The sequence below is a fragment of the Ceratotherium simum genome, chromosome 11, assembly GCF_057802395.1.
Source record: "Ceratotherium simum simum isolate JZ-2026a chromosome 11, ASM5780239v1, whole genome shotgun sequence".
Classification (NCBI taxonomy): Eukaryota; Metazoa; Chordata; class Mammalia; order Perissodactyla; family Rhinocerotidae; genus Ceratotherium; species Ceratotherium simum.
The window spans coordinates 45,348,049-45,371,782 of record NC_141910.1 but is presented as its reverse complement, the minus strand read 5'-3'; the positions used below and the strand labels follow the sequence as shown (position 1 = coordinate 45,371,782).

Here is a 23,734-nt window from a genome sequence, read left to right as displayed (position 1 = left end):
GGTTTGACAACTGGTGCGTCAGTGCGCGCCCGGGATCCGAACCGGTGAACCCCGGGCCGCTGCAGCGGAGCACGAGCACTTAACCGCTTGTGCCACCGGGCCGGCCCCTAACAGGGCAATTTAAAAGGTACAGTTTTTTAAAATACAGGATGCAAAATATCTTCCCTGATATTTTAAAGCAAACTTTCTAGGATTGCATAGTCAAACAAATGTTTTGGTTTTTTGTTTGCTTGTTTTCAGAGTAGTCACTAGAAGTGACTAAATAAACACCTATTTAATCAATACTGCCATTTCTCAAAAATATTTTATACCACATATCTGAGAACTTTTTCAAAGTCAGTTTATAAGCTATGTCCTTTCTATGTACAAATAGACACTACACTAGAAAACGTCCATCTGCTGCTGGCCAAAAACAGTAGAATGAATCAGCTAAATGGTAAGATCCTTTTTGTTTGTATTAACTGCTCCCTGGTGGCCGAGCAACCCAGAACTGCATTCTCCTTCCAGATTCCATCACAGTCTGGTTAATGAGATCTATTTCTTTGACGAGTATTCTTTAGAAAAAAATAAGACAATCAAACACAGAATTTATATTATTGCAAACCATAATAGCAGTTTGTGGTGATTTGTATTAACATGTTATGGATATCACAAATTAAAAAGGTATGTTCCCTTTAGAAAAATGGCTCCCTTTGCCCAACCATTATACTCTAACAACAAAACCAACATTTCTTCACATACAAACAAAATGAAGGCGGAAATATACAAGTCCGCAACTGATCAAAGAAAAATGACATGGCCATAAAATCAATAAGGAAATGCATCTCATATAACTTAACGTTTATGATCAAGTTTCATCAAGTGAAATCAACAGAATCATTTAAGAAAAATGAAAAAGCTGAAAACAAAAAACTTTATACAAAGAAGCAAAGATTCAAAAATTCTAAACTTGTTTTCACCAGTCAGTAATATTCCAGTCTGCCGAACAGGAGGCCAGATGGCTGATGTCATGTAACTGCCTCTAACAACTTCACTGATAAATCAGGAAGAACTGGTTTACAAATCAATCTGTGCTTTTAGGCTCAGCACAGTTTGACTACCTCTAATTGTACCCCCTTTTAACCTTTTATTGTAAAGTCATAGAAGATAAGCAAAAATAAGAAAATAATACCATTCATAAGCCCACCAGCCAAACATAAATAAGCACTATTAACATTTTGATGTATTAAAATGGTCGCCTGCTAAAGCTTCTTTTCTTTAAGACAACCGCCTTCTTCATTCCCCGTCTTCCCTCCATTTACTTCCCTCCTAAACATTTCAATACTGCATTATCTGAATAACCATTATACCCTCACCAAGAAAACACCTCTCTCAAGGAGCTGAGTGCAGTGGCATTCTTGGACCGAGTCCCTTTAGCGCTCCGGTGAGAAGCACACGCCGCCCGCCCGTGCAGGCCCTGCCCGCCTGCAGCCGGCCCACAGCGCTGGGATTAGCAGGGAAGCTGTTTCCAGTGTGTGACGCCTCCTGCAAAACACCACTTACTGTGCCGGGCATGTGACCTCTCTCGTTCTTCCCGTTCTGAGAGCTGCCATTCTTGAGTTTCTTTTTCTTTTTGGCTGTTTCTCTGTGCTCTTTCTGTTTGTTTTGCACTTCAATGAGAACAGAAATAAAGCTGTTTTTCACTTCCTTTTCAAACTCCAGTTCATCTCGCAGGGCCAACTGCTGCACCAGCTCCTCAGAGTATTCCTTAATGGCAGTCTCAATTTCTTCCAGTAGTTCATTTAATTCAGACACTGAGAGCCTTTTTACTCCTATGACGAAAAGCAAAGCACAGCAGATAGTAAGACAAAAATGTTCCAAGAGAGCACAACAGGGTGTTTTATGCCAAAGAGCAAAAATCACATTCTAAGCAATTAAATTGTTCGTCATCTTCTCAGAATCCTAAAACTTCTGGTGGGCAGGTCTGAGTAGAGGTAGGTGGGCAAAGGTACTTCTCAAATGGCTGAGAAGTATAACAAAATTGTTTACTTGTCTAAATCAATCATCCCAAGAACAGTATTTCAGTCAAGACTGAAAAAGCTTGTACAAGGAAAAGAACAAACACAAAAGCCTAGGGAGAGTACAGAAACTATCTACTGACCAGAAATCGCAAGCAATTTAGCAGAGTTCTAGCACACTTCTGAAGAGAGAAGAAGGCAATTTGAAAAAATTAAACTAAACGCATATTTAATCATATATGCCCCAATGTGTGAATTTTACTGAAGATTGAGAAGATGAAAGGGAAGAATATTCCCTGAAACCCATTTCAGTTTTTCCTCAGCACCTCCCCTCATGTGAGAAACAGGATATCATTGAAGTCCTAACCCCCAGTACCTCAGAATGTGACTGTATTTGGAGACAGGGTCTTTAAAAAGATAACTAAGTTAAAATGAGTCATTAAAGTGGGCCCTAATCCAGTGTGACTGATGCCCTTATGGAAGATGAGGACACAGATACACACAGAGGAAAGTCCCTGTGAAGACAGAGAGAAGACGGCCATCTGCGAGCCAAGGAGAAAGGCCCCAGAAGAAACCAAATCTGCTGACACCTTGATCTTGGACTTCCAGTCTCCAGAACTGTGAGGAAACAATTTTCAGTTGTTTAAGCCACACAGTGTATGGTACTTTGTTACAGCAGCCCGAGCTGACTAATACAGGATTCAAAGGTGAATATGACACCGCCCCTGAGCAACAATAATATGCCTTGCATATTACTGGAGGGCCAGGGAAGGGTCCGTAACACAGTCCCTGAGAATCAAAGATTTCTGGGGATGGTCACCTTATGCTTGAGATATACAAAAAGCACAAAGAGCACTGATTTAAGGAGGGTATCTTACTCTCTTCATAACTGCTTGTACTAGACCTCTTAAGAGTTTGAATTTCCTGGGAAAGCATTGAGAGCCGATCTGATTGTGTAGGCGTTTCATCATCTTCTGGGTCTGGTGATTCCTGCATCATTTCTTCGATTTCTTCAATAACCTTCCAAAATACATACACCACTGTTAATCAAATTTACGCAAGAAAAACAATCCCACTGAAACACGGCGCACACCTGAGGCAGCAAGAGTGGAAGTACACTGAATTCTCCATTAACCAACAGTGTGCAGGAGCGGGTGTTTTGAATAATCAAAATTTTGATTGTGAGAGTGAACATGGTTTGTCAAAAAAAATTTACAATATACTAAACACAAAACTAAAAAGAATATGATTTAATATGTTCGTCATGATTCAGGAGGCCCTATCAGATCTTGCAATGTCTGAGAAATGGTGCTACAAACACATGTATAATTTACTTAAGACATGCAAGAACCAGATCATAGTTATAGTTAAAAGAAAGCAAATGACAGAAAACTGACCATATACCACATGCAAGCGCTCAATCTAAAGCCATTTAATCAAAACGACATAAAATTTAGAAAATACAACAGCATAAAAAAACTTATATATAAAGCAAGAATTACCTCTATGGCAGCAATATTTTCCTTTAACAGCAGAAAAAGAATTTCATATATTAATTCAACAAAAGATAAAAGGATATTTAAAAATTACTTAAAGTGTAGAAGCTTAAAAGAGAAAGAAAAGCTACACAAAAGCAGGAAAGTTTCAGAAACATATCTGCCTTTTAAACAATGATCTACTGTCATATGCAATGTTGCTCAAATCTTACAACAGTATCTTGTCCTGTTCCAGAGTCCAAAAGTTGAGAAGTACATAGAACTCAGTGAAAATTTTAAGGAAAGCCAGAAAAATTACTTAACAGTTAGAAAAAACAGACCTAAGACTTAAAAAAAAAAACTATTAGAAAAAATACAATAATAAAAATCAGCAAGCTTAACATGTAACACTTGTATGGAGGAAAAATAAAAATAAACCGGAAGGAGATGGGGATTATGTTAATTAGTACAGTTTTCCAAAATAGGCTTTGTAAAATGAGACACTGAAGGAGGCTACAGAATCTGTTTCTCTAAGTCTTAAAAACAGGGATAGCTTATGGCTTTCAGGCAGATTGCTGAGGAGACAATGAATTCTTGGGGTCATGTCTTTCTACCTCCCACAGCCCTCTAGAACCTACTATCTTGCTTCTTAAGCACCGCTCTTTCCAGGTCTATAAGAATTCAACCACAAATATGACTAAGGAGCATCAAAATGACACATTTCTAGTGTACTCCTCCCAACCCTGCCATAATACATCTCTTTACTGACCTCATCTTACCAGCCTAAAAATACAGGGTGATAGAATTCACAGTCCGAGTAGCCATGGAACATTTTATTTCAAGGAGAAGTTCTCGCATCGCATTTTGATAATACAACAGAAGTGGGAAGAGTATTTAAGAAATGAGAAAGCTGATTCAACTGGTTTTAAGTGAATACAGGGTTGGCATTATAAGAGCATTCCACAGGAATAATGCTCACTTCTTTCTGGGGCATACAATATGTACTTCTAATAAGTGCTAATGATTTTTACATAGCCTTCAAAGAAACTAGATAATTTCTGCACAGATATGGTATAGTTTGCCCATGTCTGGCTATTCCTAAAGAAAGAAGAAAATTCACAGTATTTTTTCGGATTTCTGTGTAAGCAATAACCCTCCCCTAGTAACTCGCTGTACTATTTTAACAACGCTTATCTTGGAAAATTACCTATATTCGAAAATATTCCCAACTAACATAATCCCATCTGCTTCAGATCACAAACACTTTCTTCTTTTCTCTGTGGAGGAGCTAACTATTAAGCCTATATAACCAGAAAATATAGAAAAAATAAGTAAATTCCAACAACCCATCCCTTATTGCCACAATAAGAAATCGTTTTTCAGCGTGAGGTTCCCTTTGCCTCCCGTGGATGAATTTCTGTTTCAATACCTGATCTGCAGTGAAGAGGGGCTCGTCATCCACGCAGGAGACGATGATGGAATGCATATCCAGCTGTTCTCTCAGCTCCTCATCGTCCGATGAATCAAAGAACAAACTATCACTTATCTAAAAACAAAAATACTCTCTGTTAAAAGCAGGACATTCTAATCAAAATAAAGTTGAAGTATCCAGGTAAAGAAGACTGCAGAGGTAAAGAAGTCATCTGCTGAGAACTTTCCCTCCAAAGGGAGAAATTATTACAATTGTTCTGTACTAGGCAGTGTGTAAGGTGCTTGACATATTCATTTCAAACAAAAATGAGAGGAATGTAGAGTAAATATTAAATTGCTAAGGTGCTGCATGCATCCCCTATTGCCTGATACAGATACACACTTAGCTGTTTTTCCGATGGGGAAAGAGTGCTAAAAAAAGTTGACCACTAAGTATAAAAGTATATGGCATTTGTTAGGAAGTCGTAGGGAATTATAGCAAATGGGGGAGAGGAAATGGGCAGAGTTGGCCACAAACGTTATTTAGTTAACAATCTAACAGTAAGATTGGTATATGTTAAAATTCCAGAGAAAACACAAAGTTAGTTACTTGCAAACTAACTTCTAATATTCAGAGTAAAAGATAAGTAATGAACTCCCTGGCAGACAGGAACTATCCACAACGGTCACACTTAGCCCTTCCAGTTGAATATTTCTTCTTCCGAAGAAAGAATACCTCTGGGTTCCAAAAATATCTTTAAACCTAACTGTGCTGGAGATTTTCCATTTGCCTCACCTCCATTTTCCACCTGCTCTGTGACCCAGGAGGCTGACCTCTGTGGACTACATCAAAGGATGCCCTTGACTTTTGGCTTCCAGTTGAGGTAAATACCACTGGTAGACACTAGCAGGAGACTGGAAGGTGGGAGGATGAGGACTGGGCATTTATTCTGCTGTCTCTCTCCCTGCCAGACTGCCAAAGGCCACAGCTCCTGCCAAGCAGACCTCTGCCCCACAGATACTCTCTCCTGGTTCTGGTAACTTCTTGCCCTCCTTACCTCTTCATGCCCCGGAGTGCTAGTACTGCTTGCTGTTGCCAGCCCTGGGGTATCAAACCATGCCTAGCTGGTGTCCCTTAACCCTGCCCACATCCATATAAACAGCCCCTTTAATAATGACTTAGAGTTTGGTACTAGTACTAACTGTAAAAGCCTTAGGTGGAAAACTCAGCAGATTAAAATGGACAGATGATCATCTATATGTCATCTATCTAATGTGACATGACTATTCAGATGATGAACAGAACTGAAATTAGAACACTATTCCTCAGGAAGGAGGAGCACACAGTGAGTTCCCAAAGAACAAATGGGCAACCAGGAACCATGTAAGAAGCAATCATGTATTTCTATTAGAATATCATTTAAAAATAATATTTCACCTGAGAAAATTATTTTATTTACAAACGCAGAGGATATATACAAAATGGAGGATACAATTGAGAATTGTAGGTCCCTACTGCCTCCCTAGTTCCTCATGCAGGAGCATCCGAAGATTAATGGTGAACACAGCCCACAGAGTAAGAAACCTGCAGGGGACAAGTACAGAGGAACCACTGGTGCGCTCCCTTTCCTAATGTTACACTGGGAGAGGAGCCTCATCAGCACTCCAGGGTCTACCTGCTACCACAAAATGCAACTCCATGCTGTGCCACAGTGATGACACACCTCCTCATTCTATTTCTCATGCACCATCAGCCTAGGAAAGGCCTGGCCATGGCCTTCAGTACGTCATCATGACATTTCAGAACACCGTGAGGAAAAAAGAACATAAAAGCTTCCAAAGAGAAAAAAAAAATCACATTAAAAGGATCAAGAATCAAAATGTCATTTGAATTCTCTCAACAGCAATAACAGAAGCTAGAAAAAAAATCATTGTAATTTTCGTATTTCGATAAATTCCACCCTAGAATCCTATATCCAGCTAAACTCACAATTAGGTGGGAACTTAGCATAAAGACATTTTCAGACATTCAAGTTCTCTAAGTATTTACCTCTCATGTACCCTTTATCAGAAAGCTACTATAGAATATGCTCCATTAAAACCAGGAGGAAAACCAAAAAGAAAGCAGACATGGGATCTAATACAAGAAAAAGGTGAAGAGAATTCTTGTAATGATAGTAAAGTGAAGATCCCAGAATGATGGCTGTGAAGCTAAACTAGAGAGTAACCAGTTCAGGCTAGAATCATTACTTACTGCAGAGGAAATCAAGAAAAGCATGAGGGAGAGAGGAGAAAGACTGACAGATTATCTACTGTATTTCATTTACTAAAACGAGTTTTATGGCTCTATTAAGGCTGAATTACTTAGTTAATGATAACCTAAATAAACCATAAAAAAATAATTATTACTGCCCCAAAAAAAAAACAGTACAAGAGGAAGTACTCATAAAGTACTAAAATGGGGCAACCGTAAACATTTAAATAGTCAATATAAATGATGAAGGTTAACCTAATCAAATATTTTGATATAATTATATTGAGAAGATGGGGGAAAGTAAAGTTTCTTGAGGGTTATGGTGTTGGGAGTTGGAGGGAGGGCTATGAGAGAGCTAAACCCTCATCCTCTGGGTAGAAGATGAATGGATAAAGTCTAAAATTGAAAAATTAAAACAAGTAAAATGATATGAGCATGTTATTTGTTAGAAGAAACAGTTGAAGCAGCTGAAAGTGGCCACCTCTGGTAAGTGGAAATCAAGGATGGGGTAAGTAGGGCAGAGGCTGCTTTTTTCATGTTAAGTCCTATAGTTCTAGACTACTTCTTAAATTACGACAGTTATCCTTTTAATAAGAAAGGAGAAAGGTCAATAGATTAGGTTGTTGATAAGAGAGGATGTTTGATTTCAAGATTGTAGAAGTGGAGATGAGTGCCACAATATGATCCTACGGGTGTATGGACGATGTGGAGAAACCAAACAATTACCTTCACTGATCCTTAAATTTCAACACCCCCCAAAAACACTCCTCTATGTTGTAACTTGAGGACCATAGTTTTGTTTTATTTTTCCCCTTATAAACAAGCAAAAGTTTCAATTTTAAATTTACTCCTAAGGAAGATGTTATCTTCCTCCTGTCTCTATACTTGAAGATATGAAGATGCATTAACTAAGGCCCTGTCCTTGAAGAAATGCTCATGGTAGCCGGAGGAACAAACGCTCATGGTAGGCAGATGAAGATGGCACCCGAGATGTTCCTAAGGCAAAATGATTTAGAAGCATTCTACCACATAAGCATGATCAAGAATGGCACTGGATTTAGAACAGGTTTACAGCTATTGCCAAACACATGAGTGATACCACTAAGCCATTAGAATAAATTTCCATAACAACAGAAATAATGATCCCAGATCATCTTTCCAGGGAGGGAGCCAAGCCCATTCCCCACAGAGAAGAGATGGCATATGCTAAGGGCTGGAATCTCTTTCAGCCTTTGAAAACTAACCTTGGCTGTCATGGGTATCATTATTCATTCTCCCATTCGGCATCAACGTGCCTTCTCTTTGCCAAGCATTCCCATCACTCCTTCCTGTGCCAGGGCGAGATACAGAGCCGGTGGTGCTGTTGCCCTGTATGAAACTGAAGCTGCCTCAAATGGAAAAAATGTGCCCATGTAAGAATTTGGAATGTACTAGTTGCCTCACTCTAGTAGAAAAGACTCATCAAATTTAGAAGCGTGCTATCTTAAACACCAATGAAAGAAAAACTAAAAACTGAAATCTGGCAAACTGTGGTTTTCCTGAATGTTGAGCAAAAGAAATTTCTTCTCCTTTTGTCAAGGAAAAATTTCCTACAGACTTTGTTTTACAATTGGGATAATCGAAAGAATGCTTCCAAAAGGTAAGTTTTGCATAGTTCAGTTCTGGGTAGAATAGAACACACAGTTGGCAATGGCAGATAAAATAATTTTCCCAGTTAAAAAAAATGTAACTATATGCTATCTAATAGAGTAACATGGCTGCTTCTTATATACTTCCTTGCTGCCCATTCGTTCTGCAGGAACTTAATGGGTGCTACTCCTGCCTGAGGTACGGAGTTCTAATTTCGGCTGTATCCATCACCTGTGTCGTCATGTCAAGAGAGATAGATGACAGATGATGGATGATCACTTGTCCACTTTAATCTGCTGAGTTTTCCAGGTTGGGCTTTTATAATGAGTAGTAGGACTAAACTCCCAGTCATTACTAATCACTGCCCTTGCCTATACCATTACTCTGGAATTGGAAACAACAGTCAAAGGCAGAAAAGGGGAGTTACTTTCCAAGATGCAATCTAAGAAAACAAGGTAGTATACAGTTTCCTCAATGAAACTAGGTTAGAATGTCCCAGTCATGCTGCTAATGTACTTCCCTTTGAAACTATGAAAGGATCTCTTCTGTGCTTTTGTTTTTTTTTTTTGGTACAGAAGATTGGCCCTGAGCTAACATCTGTTGCCAATCTTCCTCTTTTTGCTTAAGGAAGATTGTCCCTGAGCTAACACCTGTGCCAATCTTCCTCTATGTTGTATGTGGGATGCCACCACAGCGTGGCTTGATGATGAGGGGTGTGGAGGTCCATGCCTGGGATCCGAACCCACCATCCCTGGGCTGCTGAAGCGGAGCATGTGAACTTAACCACTATGCCACCAGGCCGGCCCCGCCCTGCTTCTGTGCTATTTTTTAATATGGCAAACAAAAAAGTACTCATTGACCAGCTATTGTAGATTCAGCACTATGTTAAATAATATAGAAAACACTTTTTTAAAAAAAGAATTTTTCATCATGGTCTCTGACCTTATAGTCTCGCTGAGATTATTCATTCATTCACTCAACAAACACTTGTCTTAGTAGCCAGACACAGCGGTAGTTACTAAAATGACAAATATAAAGATACCTACCAGGAAGTCACAATCTACTGACAGACTCAGAAATACATGATTAATAAGAGAACACAGTAGTGATCTGAGATGTGGACAAAGTGCCGTGGGGACTAGCACAACGGGGCTACATTCTGTGGGACAGATAAGTCCTTTAAGATGTTCACACCCCCACGAGTGTAATTGATTCCCACAGAGAGGAGCGCATTTTCCTTCCGTGCAGGGATTGAGGCCATGGCTAAAGGACCATCTGTCAGAGATGCTGTAGATGGGGATTCCCCCAAGTGAGAGGTCGGATTAAGTGTCCTTTAAAGTCTTTTCCAACTCTAAAATTGTATAATTCCATGAGATCAGCAAAGGCTAAAACGGTAATAGGAAGCTTCAGAGAGGAAGGGAAACTTGAACTAAGCCCAAAATGATAGCGAGGACCTAAATAAACAGAAGACAGGGCGCAAGATATTTTGTTTTATTCCTTTTCACTAAATATATGCCAAGTCAGTCTGCAAAACGCTTGACAGGGTTAACTGGAACAAACAGTAAGAATTCTATCTCTACTAGAACACTGGGAAATATAGTCAGAATTCTATTTTACTAAAAGATAATAGGCAGCAGGCTTTTCTGAATCACATATTTAAGAAAATCATTTTCACAAAACGTTAACAATATTATTTAAAATACTGAGAGCCCTACTGCATTATACTCTCAGTAATTACACAAATACACTTAATGCCAAAAGATCTGGCATCAGTTTACATTGTTATTTGATAAGGAACTTAAACAGTCAAGGCCTGAAACTTACATAATTTGGCAACATTTCTCATCAGCTTTAAATAAACGTGACACTGTGATTTTCTACTTAAAGCAATTCTCTTCCCTTTTCTGTGCCCCTTGCTGTCCTATCACCTATCCTCACACTTCTTACTCAAGGAATCTTCACTTTACAATAACAAGGCAGACACAGCAGCCTCCTACAGTTAGCCAAGAACACATTAAAAAGTCAAGAACTGAAATGCCTTTTAAAGGTTCCCCAATATTCACAAGAATGCATAGTCTTCGGAAAACATGTCCTGGCCAGCAAGTCATTAAACTCATCAGCAAGTTAACTCTATGTTGATATTCCAGTACCCTCAATAAATTAAACCGAGGGCTAGAATTCTCACTGAGCACTCTCAGCACAGCAAAATTGTGTTATTTAAGCTGGAAAAAATTGCTGATCATTGGTGTTCATATACAGGTGATGGAAATTCAGCTAAACATACAAAAGTGACCATGTACTGGGGAAGAATTGGAGGAATGTGCTAGTAAATTGATAGTCGCGGAACCAAGATGGCAATAGAGGGCCATTCCAATTGCTATAAGCTTGGAAATAGGAGGCAATTCAATGAATTTGTGTTAAATAGAAATGTTACTTGTTAATTCTATTATCAGAATCAGTTACTCAGAAACTACTGGTTCAATTCCTAACTTACCCCTTTTTCTGAGAGGTTCAGAGTAAGCAAATGCAGGGTCCTAGTATGGGAAGACTTCCAGTCTACAGGCATTACATTTCCATAATTATCTGTCAGGGCATTCCAAATCCTTAAAAAGAAAAAAACTACAATCAATGAAAGTGAACACTCTATATGTCTTTTATTAAACAAATATCCAGTACTACAGTGAAAAAAAAAGAACAAAAAATATCAAAGCAAAAAAATAAAAGGCCTATTGTTTCTCAGAAAAACATCAACAAAGTAGAACCTTCTAAATAAGACTACATGAAAATCATATCATTGGGCTGACAAGACAACCTGAGGGAGGATGAAGTGGAATAGAAAACTCTCCCAAAGTCAACAGCTAACACCTCCACTGTACTAGGTGCCACGCACTGTTCTCAGCAATTTGCATGTATTAACTCATTTAATCCTCAAAAACAACATTATGAAGAACCATTATTATCCCCAAGCTTAAGTAATGTTTCCAGAGCCACACAGGTAGTAAATGCCCTATGCTTTACATGTATTTTTCTTCTATAACTTCGAAACATACAACCCATTTCATGGAGTAAATGATCTCTCTCTAACCAAAAGTTTGTTACTCTTTCTGGAGAAAGGATTGTCTCAATGTGAGACTAAGGTTTAATATCTAATTTGTAATATAACAGACTAAGGACTAAGATAAAATGAAAAGGGAAAGAAAGAGAGTTCACAATAAAATGCACACAGGTTATATCCAACGCAGTTACCCCACCTTAGTATAAAACAGCATTTCGGGGAGGCAACAGGACACCTAAAATTCAGGAAACAGATTCTTGTCTCCATTCTTCCTCAAACAATGAGTCTCTGGCCATGTCCTTTAACCCCTCTAGGTATTAGCTGCCCTTCTATAAAATGAGAGGCTTGGATGAGAATAACAGACATTCCTTCCAGCTCTATTACTCTAAGCATTAATTCAAATGAGTTGTATTGAGGAAAGTCCTAAACCACACCACATAAGGACAGCAAACTCCAATCCCATGGCCAAAATTCAGGTTTCAGTACCAAGTTATAATCAGCATTAAAAAAAAAAACATGACATTATGGGAAAAAAATGAGTTCAGAAATATAAATGAGAGGAAATTTAATTGGACACTGCACATATAAGCTACTTAATGGTCAGAGATACACACACAGATGTCATAAGGGAAAAAACTCTAAAGTTTATAACAGGTATCTAAGTGTGAATAAGCCATTAAATAACTGGGTGAATTTTTTTCCAAGAGTGTAAGCCAAAGGATACAAAAACAAGACTGCTAGGGGCATAAAACTAAGAAAGCAAGCTTAAGAATAGAGAAGCAACATACTAGATTTAATGACTAGGGATTTGGTGCTAAAGAGAAGCAATGTGACCACAACTGCCAAAAACATAAAATCCCAAAATGATGCTTGGCCTTGGAACGCACATCAGCCTCAATGAAAATGTGAACCCAAAAAGCTCTAGACAACTGGCTCGTTTACCCAGCACATCTCCCATATGCATGGTTCATTCCTCTTCTCCTCTCTGCTGGAATCACAATCTCCTCTAATGCCAATGTGCTCGGAGTGGAGGCAACACCTCTGGATTGCTAAACGCGCTAGGTTTCTGGCCCACACCCTCCGGGGTGAAAGACTTTCTAATAGTGAATAACTGACTATATACCTAATCCTGGTCAGGAACTTGAACAGGATATTCTAGTACGTGAAGACAGTCCAGAGTTTTTGGGTTTATCTGCTTGTCTGCTCCTTCTTAAATGAGCCTGTAATAAAAGGACAAGTGGAATTCTTCTAGGAATACTTCACCTACAAGAGGTAACTGTGGGTGAATATGATCTTCCAAGAAAGCGAAGGACAATTAACAGTCCTCTATCTCCAGCAAGGTCAGAACAACTGTAGTTGGAAGGATATGGGGCCGACTTAAGTGAAAGATTTCTAGAATTTTCCAGTCAAGACAAGAATTCCCTTCATTCTTATCTTAAAGTATTACAACCAGTCATAAAAAAACAGCAAGACAGCTCTTTCCCAAGGAGGTCAAAGTCCCGCTGACATTGGATCCTGCACCAGACTCCTCTAAAGTAAAACCTTAGCAGAAAAATGCAATCCATATTTAACCAAAACTAAAACTGGGGCTCAGAGAAGTTAAATAAAGTGCCCTAAGGCAAGGCACTATCTGAGTAAAAGAATTCTCAACTCTCTCTAGTGAAAAGAGCAGGGATGGACTCAAGAAATGGAGAGCAGATTTATACAATAGAAAGGGGACAACGAGAGTGGTCACCAGCCCCAGGCCCTAAAAAGAGAGAAAGAGATTTGTAATGTATTCCCAAATCAAGCAACAGGTATTACCACCAATAAAGAATCTACTAAAAACTGTTATCAAGAGTAGTAAAATATTTTTTTAAGTTTTACATCAATGTAAGATTTAAGCAGAGGCTAAAACAAACTACTTCCCAGACAGCAAAAACAGGGAATCTTAATTATCTGTGTACAAACCACTAATTTATTATAAGTTACTCTTGATAAACCCAAATACATAGTTTTAAAATCCAGAATATGTCCTGAGTCCTAGTGATTCAGAGTATATAAATCTACATACACATAAAACTATCTTCTCTTTGGGAACAATCTTTCAAGAAGGCCATATTTTGCCACTGACTGCATGCATATCTGTGTGTGTAAAATCCAGTCACAAACTTCCCCCTACACCTGAGCAGAACACCATACAGAGGTACCAATGAAAAGACATGGTCTCCAAGCTACCTGGGCCCTAACCACTGCTCAGCCATGTTGACAAGCCCCCATTCTCAACCCCCCTTCTCAAGCTTCCTACCTTATTCTGATAAATCTCCTGATTCACAAAGGAAAGGAGACCATCAGGCTGCAAGCCCCTTACAATGCCCATGGATCCTTCTCTCTCTCAAGAATTCTTCCCCAACCTCTGATCTCTCTCACCCCTACCCATATCCTCAGTGTTTACTCCATTAATTTCACCCTCAGCCTCTCCAGGGGCTCCTCTCCTGCTACTACACAATATGCTCAAGTTCCCTCACTCGCACCATTCCTTTTACCATCTTTTGAGGTAAAATGTGGCACATAATTACAACGCTTATTTAATCAAATTACAATTGGGGTTCAGGGTGGTTAAATAAAGTGCCTCAAGGAACTCTGCCCCTTTCTCCCCCCAGCTCTTATAGATTCCTTTGAATTTCCTATTATCGTACTTAGATGATGCTGTACTAATACAGTCGCCCCTCCCTATCCGTGGGGCATTGGTTTCAGGACTCCCCTGCAGATACCAAAATCCGAGCATGCTCAAGCCTCTTACATAAAATGAAATAATATTTGCATATAACCTAGCACATCCTCCCATATACTTTAAATCATCTCTAGATTACTTAAAATACCTAATGCAATGCAAATGCTATGTAAATAGTTGTTAGACTGTATTGTTTAGGGACTAACGACAAGAAAAAAAAGTCTGGACATGTTCAACACAGGCGCCACCATCTTAGGCCTTCCGTTGGTTGAATCCTGGACGAGGAACCCTCGGATATCAAAGGCCAACTGTAATGACGTGTTAATGCATAACCAGAGCCTTTCCTTTTTGCCTCTGTGGGGGCCTGCGCTCTACCTGGGCTCTCAGATGGACCTAACAAATCCCTGTGGCATAAATGCTGCTTCAACGTTGGTACCTTTGCACGTGCTATATCCTCGAGCTATAATGCTAGAACTTGCTTCACCTCCCACTCATCCATCAGCATCCAGTTACCACATTTCTTTCTCTATGAAGTCTTTCCTGACTCTCCTACATCTCTTTTAAATCTCCTATATTTTGCACATGTATCCATTAGAGCACGTGTCACACCCATACAAATGTGTTTCCAAATCTAGCTCCCATCCTAGGTTGTGCACTACTTGAGAGGGGCAATGTCCAGTCATCTTGGTATTCCCGGTGCAAAGTAGCCTCTGGCACTTAGCGGGCGCTTAATAAATGCTAGTTGAATGAATGAATGGCTACACACGTGCCCGAAGAGGTACCGTCTCTACCAGCTTTGTACAAGGAGATTCCCCTCTACACCAAACATGGGTTGGTTTCCAGGGAGGAGGAGGAGGAGGAGGGCAGCGGCGGAGGTTTAAGGGAGTGTGGGGGGCGGGGGAGCAGGGATTTAAATCGCCCGGCGCGCGGAGGCCGAAAGCCCCGGGGAGGGAGGTGGCGGCCCGGAGAGCGGGGAGGGGCGGGGCTCCCGAGTCGATGGAGGCGGAAGGAGGGCGCGGGGAGGAGCCTGCGGCCGGAGTCCCGCCGAGACTGCGGACCGAGGGCCGGCCGGCGCGGCGAGGGCAGGAGAGGGCAGGGGAGGCTCCCGCCCGCTCGCGGCCGCGCCCGCACTCACTCGTCCCCCTGCAGGAGGCTGCACTCCGTGATGGGCCGCACGGCCGCCCTCGGGGGCTCGGCGCCCGGCCCCGAGGGGCGGAAACACAGGCTCAGCTTCTCCTCCAAGCTGCAGGCCAGCGCCGGGAAGTCGTCGCCTCCCCCGCCCGGCCCTGCCCCGGCCTCGGGGTTCGCGTTACAGTTCTCCTGGTCCTGGAGGCTCCGGGCCGGCTCCTGGAACTCATAGAAATCCTGCCAGTCCCCGTCCGCCGCCATCGCCGCCCGGAGCTGTCGCGCGCCCCGCCCAGGCCGGGCCCGCCCCGCCCTCTGGGCCCCTTCCAGGCCGGCCCGGCCCCGCCCCGCCTCCGGGCCCCGCCCCTCCGGAGGCCCCGCCCTCTCCCTCCGGCCCCAGCGCGGACCTGTCCTGGGCCGCCCAGCCTGGGGGTCTTCCCTGTTCGCGAGTCTTCTCGGTGTTGACCGCGGGTCTCCGTAGAAAGCAAAATCTTAACTGCATTGAGTCACTTTCTGTATTCTCTGTCGTTCGGGAATAGCTTCCCTTAGCTTCCCTTGCTGGGAACCTGGCCTAAATGTGGCTAAAATAAAGGGCTTCTTTAAACTTGCGACCTGGTGTCAGATTATGCCCGGAAGTGATTTCCCTGCTCCTTTTGTAACTTTCCAACCAGAATAGCAACCAGAGTCGCTTGGAAATGCTTACGTGGTACCGAAATTCATTCCACAAATATTTTGTCTCCTACTTTCAAAGCACCTACTAGACCCTGTGGAACATGCAAACATGAATAATTATGTGAGTTAATATTTGCAAGGCACTTAGAATATGTGCCTGACAGTAAGTACCTTATGTGTATGTTATATAATTAATACATGGCTGCTCCCTACAAAGGCTTACAATGTAGTTGAAGTGATGACTCACAGGAAGTCGTTTATACCATATAAAAAGTAAGCATGATTGGAGAATAGAGAGTTAGTATTTTTTTTTTATAATTTTGTTTATTTATTTTTCCCCCAAAGCCCCAGTAGATAGCTATATGTCATAGCTGCACATCCCTCTAGTTGCTGTATGTGGGACACGGCCTCAGCATGGTCTGAGAAGCGGTGTGTTGGTGCATGCCCAGGATCCGAAACCGGGCCGCCAGCAGCGGAGCGCACGCACTTAACCGCTAAGCCACGGGGCCGGCCGAGAGTTAGTATTTAATGGGTAAAGAATTTCAGTTTTGTAAGATGAAAAGAGTTCTGGAGATGGATGGTGGTGATGGTTGCAGAACAAAATGAATGTACTTAATACTACTGAGCAGTACACTTAAAAATGATTAAGATGGTAATTCTTAACCATTCTTATGGTAATTCTTATCCAGCTGACCCAGACTCTCCTAATAATGTACATAGCTAAGGCAAAATTGTGGGGTTTTTTTCTTGACTTATATCTCCATTTATCTATGTGGTGTGTGTATGTGTGTTAGTGGAAATGAAAATTACTTACCTTTAGGACCCAAATGTAACACTGTCTTAATTTTTCATATGCTTGCAAATAAAGTGCAACTGGTTTAGCTTTAGTGGTCTCAGAATTTTATTTTAGTCTAATTTTCTACATAAGATACTTTTTACTTTTAGCTAAATGCAAATTACCTGATATCACCCCAGACACTTTGAATAGTCCCTTGCAAAAACAAGATTTGAATCACTTTTTGTGTGTGTGTGGTGAGGAAGATTGGCCCTGAGCTAACATCTGTCACCAATCTTCCTCTTTTTGCTTGAGGAAGATTGTCCCTGAGCTAACATCTGTGCCCATCTTCCTCTACTTTGTATGTGGGATGTCACCACAGCATGGCTTGATGAGTGGTGTGCAGGTCCGCACCCAGGATCCAAACCCACGAACCCTGGGCTGCCGAAGCAGAGCGTGTGAACTTAGTCACTATGCCACTGGGCCGGATACTTGAATCACTTTTCTTAAGCAATTTATATTTGCACACCCATAGTAACCTTGGCACGCAACACCATCTATAAAAATGTTTCAAAGGGATGTGTCTGTGAGAAAACTGCCTATGCTACTTTATGGGCACAGAGCAATGAGATTAGAAAGAAACATAGCATGGAATAAAACGTTAATTGGTGCTTTTGTAGATTTTAAATACTTATTGTAAACATGAAAGAGTAATAGCAGAAAACAGTTTAAATGGTGGAATGTTTGTAACCAGGTAAAATTACAAAGTAGCAGTATTTCTCTTCAATGCCATCCACACCTCTCTTCCCACGTGGTGCCTGGGAACTGCAAGATGCTCCACAGCTTCCAGAACATCCAACAGGAGACCATGGTCCACCCAGGTTGTGGCCCATTTCCTTATGCCCGCCCTTTCTTTAGCTCCTTTGGTATTTGACTCAGACTGACTGCTTTTTTAGAGATTCCAGCTCCCAGTTTCTATTCCCTAAACCCCTTCGCTTAACATTTCCTGACAGCAAGCTTAGCCCACTTTCCAGCAACTCTTCTTCCCACCAGCCAAATTCTAGCTTCCTGATATTGCCACAGATCTGGCAAAACCATAGGCTCCTTGCCAGTCTCACTGGTTCCATCAGTCCATCGACACCCAAAGCCTTCTGATTAAGAAGAGGCTCCCTCATTTCATTATATCTTACATAGCCTGCTTCTAGTTTGTCCCCCCAAATCTATTTATTTTGGACTTTTATTTCCCGCCAGGTCGTAGGGGAGAGATGAAAATGAACATGTGTAAACATGTTTGCTCGCTTCGTATATTAAGAAAAGTTAGCCTATAGAATTAATTTTCAGCACTAGATTCAAAATGAGAAAGAGGCTATAGAGTAACTTTTAAAGACAGCTTCAGAGCATTTGAGTATTTTGTTCAGATTAAGCATTCAAGATGGAAAAAGTTACTTCTCTTGTTTGACAAAGTATCTAAATTTTACACATATATACTATATCGTGGTGGAAATTTAAGTAACAAAAAATGGAAAAGTAGATTATTCAATATATACACTACCTAAAGGTATAATTAATCAGAAAATATAAGAACAGCAAAAGAAAGAAAGAAACTACTGAATACAGGACCAGAAAATAATCTGTTGTCAAAGTATTACATATAGTAAATGCTGCAGGCATTAAAACTACAGTAAGACAATTAGAAGGTACATAAATGAAAATTTCTTGGGAAAAGCCAAGCTAATGGTTAAGTTTATTCAGTAACTAGGAAAAAAAGAAGAAGCTGATGAAAAGAAAGTAAAAAGAATTTAGAAATCTATATGTTGACCCAAGAATTTAAGGAAAAGTTGCTTGCTTGCCAAAAAAGGAAAGGGTAGCTTCTTTCCATTTTGCCTCTATTAAAAAAAAATCAAGAAACTTTTGAGTAATCAAAGATCACAATCTAGTAAAGAATTTATTAGTAAAGAATATTCTATTTTAATTATTCAAGTTTTATAGGGATGAATCCTCAGTTTCAATGATCAGATCAGGGTCTTGATCAGGCAGAACCGCCCTGAGCAGAAGCAGTGCTAGGCCACCAAGAGAAGGAGCCAAGGGTACAGGCCATAGACACACCCTTACAAGGTACCAAAAGAACTAGGTAGGGAAGACACTGCCAAGTATATACCTGGTTGTGTTCTGGGTAATCGAATGCTAGTCTCAGAAAAATTAATGGAAACAACTATTGGCAGTGGTTATTTATCTAACATTATGATAGTTCTAACAATTTAACCTTCAAGGATTCTATTATGGAAAGTACCAAGTATACATTCTAAACAGCTTAAATTCTCTGCTTTGGAATATTCTTAATTTTCTCATCTAAAATTAAGATTGTGCGGAATTGAATATGCCAAATTTTATTAAACAATAATTTTTTTTTAAAATTCTGAGGACTTATGGTATTCTATGTGCCGAGGCATCTTGGGATGGCGAAGGCCTCTATGCTCTATTTTTTCTACGATTGTCAGTACTCTGTGTCCTTACTATTCATATTACGATGGAACAAAGAATGAGGAGTGGAAACTCTTCCCTCAACAAACAAGAGGAAGAGACTGCGTGTGGGTCTTAAAAATTGTAGAAGAATTTTCCTGCCTCCTTGAGGATTTTAAGTTAGAAAAAATATGAGCAATAGAACTATCACAAGGAGAAAGTAATATATTTTCTATTATTTCTTCTCTTCAGAAGATTGTGACCTTGGCTTTTCCACATCAACAGTCATCTCTAACTTTCCCATAGAGAAGAGTTCTACCCTTGATTGATCAAGCTGACATTTTTGTGCACAAGCAGCAATGAGTTTGGTACCTCTGGCACTGGGGTCCTTATACATATTCCAACATCTTTGTCTCTCAGTGCCTGTCAATCACCTGTATTTAATAAACTCTTTATTCTGAATTCTTGTCTCATTACTAACCAAGATCGTTCAGGTTAAAACTAATCCATAGTGATGGAAAGCAGATCAGTGGTGCCCGGGGCATGGGATGGTTTGGGGTAGAAGAATTAACAGCAAAAGGACACGAGGAGGGCCGGCCCCGTGGCTTGGTGGTTGGGTGAGCGCGCTCCACTGCTGGCGACCCAGGTTCGGATCCTGGGCTCGCACCGACGCGCTGCTTCTCTGGCCATGCTGAGGCCGCGTCCCACATACAGCAACTAGAAGGATGTGCAGCTGTGACACACAACTATCTACTGGGGCTTTGAGGGGAAAAGTAAATAAATAAAATCTTTAAAAAAAAAAAAAAAGGACACGAGGAGAATTTCTAGAGTCATGAAAATACTCTATAACTTGATTATTATGGTGGCTATGTAACTGTATACATTTATCAAACAGTAACCTTAAAACAAATGCATTTTATTGCATGTAAATTATAACTCAATAAAACTATTTTTTAAAAAGGTGTGGCTTTGTAGCCAAAAGGTAGAAACAACCCAAAAGTCCATCAATAGATGAATGGACAAGCAAAACATGGTATATACATACAATGAAATATTATTCAGCCTTAAAAAGGAATAAAATTCTGATACGTGCTACAATGTGGATGAACCTTGCAGACATTATGCCAAGTGAAGCCAGACACAAAAGGACAAATACTCTATAATTCCACTTACATGAGGTACCTAGAGTCAATATGAGGTACCCAGTCAAATTCATAGAGACAGAAACTAGAATGGTGGTTGCCAGGAGCTGGGGGGAGGGGGAAATGAGGAGTTAGTGTTTCATGGGTACAGAATAAGGGATAATAAACAAATTCTGAGATGGATGGTGGTGATGGTTGCACATAATGTGAATGTACTTAATGCCAAAGTATTCTTTAAAATGATTAAAGTGGTAATTTGTATGCTACATATATTTAACCATAATTTTTTCTAAAAAGGTGTAGCTTTATTGAACCACTTATTAGACTTGCCCTGTACAGATGTGCCCTACTTATTTAACATCTGTTCTCCTTAAAAGTGGATCTACGGGCCGGCCCCATGGCGTAGTGGTTAAGTTCAGGGCATTCTACTCCAGCAGCCCAGGTTCATGGGTTCAGATCTCAGATGCAGACTTACACCACTCATCAGCCATGCTGCAGTGGTGACCCACATACGAAGTAGAGGAAGATTGGCACAGATGTTAGCTCAGGGCTAATTTTCCTCAGCAAAAAAAAAAAAAAAAAAAAAGTGGTAATTGTTAATGAATTAATTTGTTGTTTATCTCTCCTATTTTACCTTTCGATTGAATCTGTATTTTATACTCTAAGTATATAAATTAATTTCATGAGAAAGTAATACAAGATTAATAAAGTCATTTGAAGACTTGAGTTTTCAGAGAGGCATTTGAGGAACTAATTCTGAGGAGCAGAAATTCAGTGGAGATGGGAAATCTCTCCGGCCTACACAGGAAAAAAGATGAAGAAAAGAGAAAAAGGTGCCAACCTTCCAGAAAACAAAATAAGTTCACTTTCCATTGAATTGGACAGGAAAATAAGTAAAAAAAAAAAAGAGAGAGAGAGAGAGAAAGCTCTATCGAGCACAATGACAGACTGTTGGAAGGTGACACTGTGGAAGACTGACAGGGCACATTCAGAAGACCAGGTGGCCTCAACAGAGGCTCCACCAGGGAGATAGAAAGACTAGATGTGGACAATTCAGAGGAGTTTGCAATCGAAGAGAAACCAGGAGGCTTGGATCACATTTGGATGCGATAAATGGATTCTGTAAATGATTATACTTTCTGTCTGATCCAGGTTACACATTTAATGTTTGTCATATGCATTATGTTCTATTTTCTGGTATACTTACTAATGTAAATTTCTTATAAAGGTATTTGTCCCAAATTTTCCACTCTCAAGACTGTTAGGACAAAGGGACCATAGCATCCAGCAATATTCCGTGAAACTGAGGAGTTCCCCAAAATTTGCACTGATGAGGGAGCTGCAAGAATAATATTAAAACTGCAGGAGAGGGCGGAGTCAAGATGGCGGCGTAGGCAGACTCTGAACTCACCTCCTCCCGTGGACACAGCCAATTTACAACTACTCGTGGAAAAATTACCCCTGAGACAGAACTGAAAACTGGATAAGAGGAACTCCTGCAACAACGGACAATCCTAACTGGGGTAGAAGAGGCAGAGACTCCCTTCTGGAGAGGAAAAACGCCGCCTTCACAAGCCGCCAGCTTCACGGCCGCCGGAGCAGCTCACAGGTACGCACCCTCCCTGGAGGCGCGGGGTCCTGAGCCGGGGAGCGCCCCCGCTGTGGGCATTTTGTGGACCCAGCACAATCGACACCAGTGGCATAATATCTGACTTTGCCTGCTACTAAAGCATTGGGGAGCACCCCCAGAACCCGGTTCACAAAGAAACTAAAACTGGCTCTTAAAGGGCCCGTGCACAAACTCACCCGCTCCAGAAAGCATCCTAAAATCACCAGAAAGAAAGGTACACAGTGCTTCGGTGACAAGAGACTCACCTAATAGGCCCTGAGTGCATCACGGTGAGGGGTGAGACCTCTCCAGGGACTGGGACATTGGCGGCGGCCATTGTTGTGGCCTGGTGTGAGCGTGCTGACACAGACGCCATTGGAGTTCTCCCTGAGACCTGCTAGCCCAGGGTCTGCTCCACCCGCTAGAGCACCGATTTAATCCAGCTCAGCCAGGGCAGGCAGCCCACCCTAGAGACTGGCCCCACCCAACAACAAGCCCTCAGGCAACGTGTGGGCCTGCATAGATTGGTGACTGGATTCTCTGCAGCCTGGCAACTGAGCTGACTTGAGCGGGGCAGGGTGTGCACAAGGAGCGGGTGGAGAGTGTGGGGTGGTGGTGGAGTGTGTGGGGCTCCCGCCGTGGAGAGACTGGGTCCGCTTGGGGAGGTCGGGGCGCTCCCACGGGGCAGGACTGTGTTGACTGTGTGTGTGGACCTGTGGGCAACAGGGCTTGTCAGCTGCAGAAGACTTGTGCTTCTCAAAGACCCACATAGGAGGTTTGCCCCACCTTCCAAAACCTGAAACAATTGGGTGCTCCTGTGCCTGAGGGCAGCCCCACCCAGCTGCAATCCCCAGAGAGCTGACAAGAGACCTAATAGGCTAGAGGTTTACAGCAATTGTAAGGCCCTGAGCCTAACAACCTGCCACACTGGGGGCCTACTCACTTAAAGGAAATACTGCAACAAAAATGTGGTATTAGAACTTACAGCCAACTGTGCTGGGACTCCCCACACCTGATAAAGAGACTGAAGGGCCCACAACAACTACAAGCAGCTGAGCATTACAACAGCTGACCAGGAGCATAACTCAGCCTCCCTGGGCGCCTATAGGGAGAGCTAATAGGCCACAATAGAAGGACACACGTAGCCCACATAGGGGCCACCCCTGGAACATTGAGAACTGAGGGAAGCATACTGGAAGCCTCCTAAGGCATCACTTACATAAGGTCACCTATCCAAGAGCAGGAGACGAGCTGACCTACCTAATACGTAGACACAAGCACAGGGAAAGAGGCAAAATGAAGAGGCAAAAGAATACATTCCAAGTAAGGGAACAGGACAAAACCCCAGAAAAGGAACTAAGTGAAACAGAAATGAGCAACCTACCCGACAGAGAGTTCAAACTAAGAGTGTTAACGAT

The 23,734-nt window shown here is 41.4% G+C and overlaps 1 protein-coding gene across 6 annotated transcripts in view; it reads right to left on the bottom strand.

The window, feature by feature from the left end:
- The window catches only part of FEZ2 (fasciculation and elongation protein zeta 2), a 46,690-nt gene extending 23,983 nt beyond the window's left edge, over window positions 1–22,707 (bottom strand). For 2 of the 6 annotated variants that reach the window (XM_087436908.1, XM_087436909.1), the window contains exons 1-6: window positions 15,669–15,942; window positions 11,260–11,368; window positions 4,902–5,018; window positions 3,500–3,520; window positions 2,876–3,017; window positions 1,543–1,811 (exon numbers count right to left, since the gene is read on the bottom strand). In XM_087436908.1, coding sequence (XP_087293034.1) covers window positions 1,543–1,811; window positions 2,876–3,017; window positions 3,500–3,520; window positions 4,902–5,018; window positions 11,260–11,368; window positions 15,669–15,922 — 912 coding nt within the window. In that variant the 5' untranslated portion in view covers window positions 15,923–15,942. Of the gene's footprint in view, window positions 1–1,542; window positions 1,812–2,875; window positions 3,018–3,499; window positions 3,521–4,901; window positions 5,019–11,259; window positions 11,369–12,016; window positions 12,274–15,668; window positions 15,943–22,582 lie in introns of those variants that run through there. The other 4 variants (XM_004418145.3, XM_004418147.3, XM_087436910.1 and 1 more) reach the window with 3 other exon arrangements.
- Between the last annotated feature and the right edge of the window lie 1,027 nt (window positions 22,708–23,734).